This window comes from Chrysochloris asiatica, unplaced genomic scaffold, assembly GCF_000296735.1.
Source record: "Chrysochloris asiatica unplaced genomic scaffold, ChrAsi1.0 scaffold00168, whole genome shotgun sequence".
NCBI classification, from domain to species: domain Eukaryota; kingdom Metazoa; phylum Chordata; class Mammalia; order Afrosoricida; family Chrysochloridae; genus Chrysochloris; species Chrysochloris asiatica.
Window position 1 is genome coordinate 1,686,346 of NW_006408686.1, and position 4,292 is coordinate 1,690,637.

Consider the following 4,292-nt stretch of genomic DNA (forward strand, 5'->3'; position numbering starts at 1 on the left):
GGCTTTTCTCCCATGGGCTTTACTCCATTCCTGTCATCATGGTCAACTCTACTTTGAGGAGGCAGCTCTTCCCCAGTTGCATTTTGAGTGCCTTCCAACCTGAGGGGCTCATTTCCTGGCACTGTATCTGACAGTGTTTCTCTACTATTCATAAGGTTTTCAGTGACTAAATATTCGGAAGTAGTTCGTCACTCTTCTACCTCACCAGAATAAAAAAAAGTCATCAAATTGGCTACATCTGTGGGAAAAAATGATGGAGACGCTAAATATCATCAACTGAAACAAGACCAGGGAACAGACCATTAAATGCTCATATGCAAGTTCATGATGAAGCTGAAGAAAATTAAAACAAGTCCACAAGAGCCAAAATATGAGCTTTAGTGTATCCCACCTCAAGTTCCATCTCAAGAACAGATTTGATGCATTAGACACTAATGATCAGTGATCAGATGAGTTATGGGAAGACTTCAAGAATATCATACATAAAGAAAGCAAAAGGTCATTAAAAAAACAAGAATCAAAACACCAAAATGCATGTTAGAAGAGACTCTGAAACTTCCTCTCCAGCATAGAGAACCTAAAGCGAATAGAAAAAACAATGAAGTCCAAGAGCTAAACAGAAAATTTCAAAGGGCAATTTGAGAAGACAAAGTCAAGTATTATAGTGAAAAATGCAAAGATCTGGAATTAGAAAACCAAGTCTGTCTTCCGGAGTTCTTTGGTGGGTTTGAACAGCCAACCTTTTTGTTAGTAGTTGAGTGCTTATTCATTTTTGCCACCTCGAGGCTCCTCAACCCAGACTCTACTATTTAGTATTCCTGTGCTTTAAGCCTCAGTTGAGAAACCCTGGTACTGTGGTGAATTACCCATGGGGCTGTTGACCTTAAGGTCGTTGGTTCAAACCTACCAGCTTCTCCTTTGGAGAAAGATGAGATTGTCTACTTCCGGAAAGACTTACAACCTTGGGTATCCAGAGGAAGAGTGGATTGACTTATACAGTGGTTTTTTGTTTTTGTTGCTTTTTCTTGACTGAGGTGACATTCACATAACATAAAATCAGCCTTTTGAAAATGAGCAATTCAGTGGCACTTAGTACATGCACAAGGTTATGGTTTGCAACTACCCACTTCTATCTAGTTTTAAACTGTTTTCATCACACCAAAAGGAAATCCCATACCCATTAAGTGGTGACTCCCCTTTTACCTCCTCCCCACAATACCTGGCAACCCCTTTTCCTAAATATTTCATGTAAGTGAAATTATACAATATGTGACATTTTCTTTGGCTTCTTTCATACAATATAATGTTGTTGAGGTTTATCCATGTTGTAGCATGCATCAGTACTTCATTACTTTTTATGGCTGAATATTTCATTGTAAGTACGTGTTGTTAAGTGCTGTCAAGTCAGGTCGGACTCAGAGCAACCCTGTATAGGCTTTCTGAGAAGCAACTGGTAAGCTTGAATTGCCAACCTTGCAGTTCAAACCAATCTTGCAGTCCAGCGCATTAACCCGCAGTACCACACCAGTGCATGTATCTACCACAATTTACTAATTTCCTCATCTGTTGATGGACTTTTGGGCTGTTTCCACTTTTTGGCTGTCGCCGATAATGCTGCTATGAACAAATGTGTATGTGTGTTTATTGGAGTGTAAGTTTTCTGATCTTTGGGTTAAGAAACATGATTTTAATGCAGAAAAATCACAATGGATAAAAACAAAAAATGGGGGAGGGGCAGTGGAGATTAAGGACAATGTGATCATTAGTTTGATTATTTTGCTTATTGATGAAAGATAATTCATACTTCTAAACTCTTAAAGGTTTCCTTTTTTTTTTTTCCATGGAGACTGAATTTATTGGGGGGCACAGGCCATCACGAATGCAGGGCCCTCCACTTGTCCAAGGGGCCAGGGTTAGGGATGTATTTGACCCCACAGCCATCTGGGATAAGGCACTTCTCAGCCACCATGTCTTCAAACTCATCAGCATTGAACTTGTAAAGCCCCACTTCTTGGAGATGGGGATCTTCTGACACCCAGGAAACTTGAACTTGGCCCTGCGTAGGGCCTCAGTCACATGCTCCTTGTTTTGAAGCTTGGTGCGGATGGACATGATGACTTGGCCAATATGGACCCTAGCCACAGTGCCCTGGGGCTTTCCAGAGGCCCCTTGCATCCCTGTCTGGAGCCTGTCAGACCCAGCACAGGACAACATCTTGTTGAGGCGGATGACATGGAACGGATGCAGCCACACTCGGATGTGAAAGTCATGTTTGCCCCAGCTTTTCACCATGTACTTGTATTTCACCAAATACGGGCTTCTGAGGAGAGCTGCTCATATTCACCTGATACCATGCGGCCGCAGAATGGGAATTCATCCACTTTTGCCTTCTCCCCACCCAAGTCAAAGACACAAATCTTGGCATCAGGGACACCTTGGCAGAAATGGGACTTGGGATAGGGCTTGTTCTTGTTAATTGTTATGTGCCATGGAGTCAGTTCCAACTCATAGTGACCATATACAGGGTTTCCGAGGCTGTGAATGTTTACGGGAGCAGAGAGCCTCGTCTTTCTCTCGTGGAACAGCTGGTAGTTTCGAACTGCTGACCTTGAGTTTCACAGCCCTATTCGTAACCACTATACTTGTTCTTATAATACCGGTAACACCAGGTGGGGCAACAGCCCATGGCAACACCAGGATCTTTGTGGCACACTGGAGGGAAAAAGCTTAAAGGTTTCCTTTTTAAAGACACCTTGCTAACACCTCCTTACACCTCAACTCTTTTACATACAAAACTGAAATCATGTGGCAGGAAAAGATTTTGGAAGCAATCAAAATTTTAAACTGTATTGTTTCTTTTCCTTGTTCCCAAAGTTCCAGATGCATAATACTCATAATCTTTAATTAATGCTTCACCAAAAAATAATCCTTCATTTTGTCTGGCAAAGGCAGTTTTTGAAGTAAGTCTATTCTGGCATATTGACCTATGAATCAGTATTTAAAAATGGCACAGATGTAACAACACATCTGCAGCAACCTTGATATTGGACTAATCAATTTCACAGGGAAAGTTGTAGAGTCAGACAAAAAAGACTTTGAATAGTAAAAATCTCCATTTTCAAAGTTCAATTATATCAACTATCGAAGTATGGCCTTCTGCAATTGGTTGTTCAAAATAAGCTAAAACTCCCATGTGAGTCCATCACTTGTCTGGCAGTTTGTCACACTGTGGTGGCTTGCATGTGGCTGTGATTTTGGAAGCTGTGCCAAGGATATTATAAATACCAGCAGCATGGTAGATAGGTTTCAGCTGAGCTTCCAGATGAAGACAGACTAGAAAGAAGGAGTGATGGACTATTTCCAAATATTAAGTCACTGAAAACCTTATCAATAGCAGTGGAACTGTAGCAACATCAGAATATTGAATATTAAAACATGATGAAGAGGAGCCATTCTGGATCAGGCAGAACAGAGGACAGAGCTGATGGAAAGAACGTTGGCATGGAGAAGAAGACTTGGTGGACAGTGCCTTGAAACTTTCTGTCTCCATTGGTGTTTTACATAGATGAGGTGCTGGAGGAGCGCATCTTCGGTTCCTCTGATGCAGATCTTCGGTGTCTAGAGGAGCACAGCCACACCCTTATTCAGCTGGAGTGGTGGTTCACTGTGTCGGGTCTAATGCGCATCATGGTAATCGGGCCCACTCGGGCAAGGCAAAGGCTTCTGCTGAGAGTCCTGTGAGTGGGGCACTGGCACTTTGAATTTAGAGCTCAAGGCCTTGAGAAGCTGAAATGTTTCTGGAGTCAGCTCCAGACTGAAGCCAGCATGAACTCATTTTCCATCCTACAGCTTCACTACCTAGTGGGTAAAGCTGCCTCTCTAGTGGGAACTGAAGGCATCCCACTGTTATATGAGTGTTTTTCCCAAGCCTCCTAAGGAGCCAATAAAGTAAACTAATGTTTATTTGCCTTTAAAAAAAAAAAAGAAAGAAAGAAAGAAAAAACATGATGAAGAGCACCAGACTACTGTCAGATATAGAGCTGGAAGCTGAGCCCCTCAGGTTGGAAGGCACTCAAAATACAACTGGGGGAAGAGCTGCCTCCTCAAAGTAGAGTTGACCGTGATGACGTGAGTGGAGGAAAGCTCTCGGGACCTTCATCTGCTGATGGGGCACAACTCAAAATGAAGAGAAACAGCTGGAAACCTCCATTAATAATTGGAACATAGAATGTATGCAGTATGAATCTAGGAAAATTGGAAATTGTCAAAAATGAAATGGAATGCATAAACAT

The 4,292-nt window shown here is 42.1% G+C and overlaps 1 protein-coding gene across 1 annotated transcript in view; it reads right to left on the reverse strand.

Moving 5' to 3' along the window:
• The window catches only part of LOC102833841 (carcinoembryonic antigen-related cell adhesion molecule 16-like), a 13,313-nt gene extending 11,021 nt beyond the window's left edge, over positions 1-2,292 (reverse strand). The window contains exon 1 of the mRNA XM_006871486.1: positions 1,995-2,292. Within this exon, the coding sequence (XP_006871548.1) occupies positions 1,995-2,292 (298 nt within the window). The remainder of the gene's footprint in view (positions 1-1,994) is intronic.
• Positions 2,293-4,292: the final 2,000 nt, after the last annotated feature.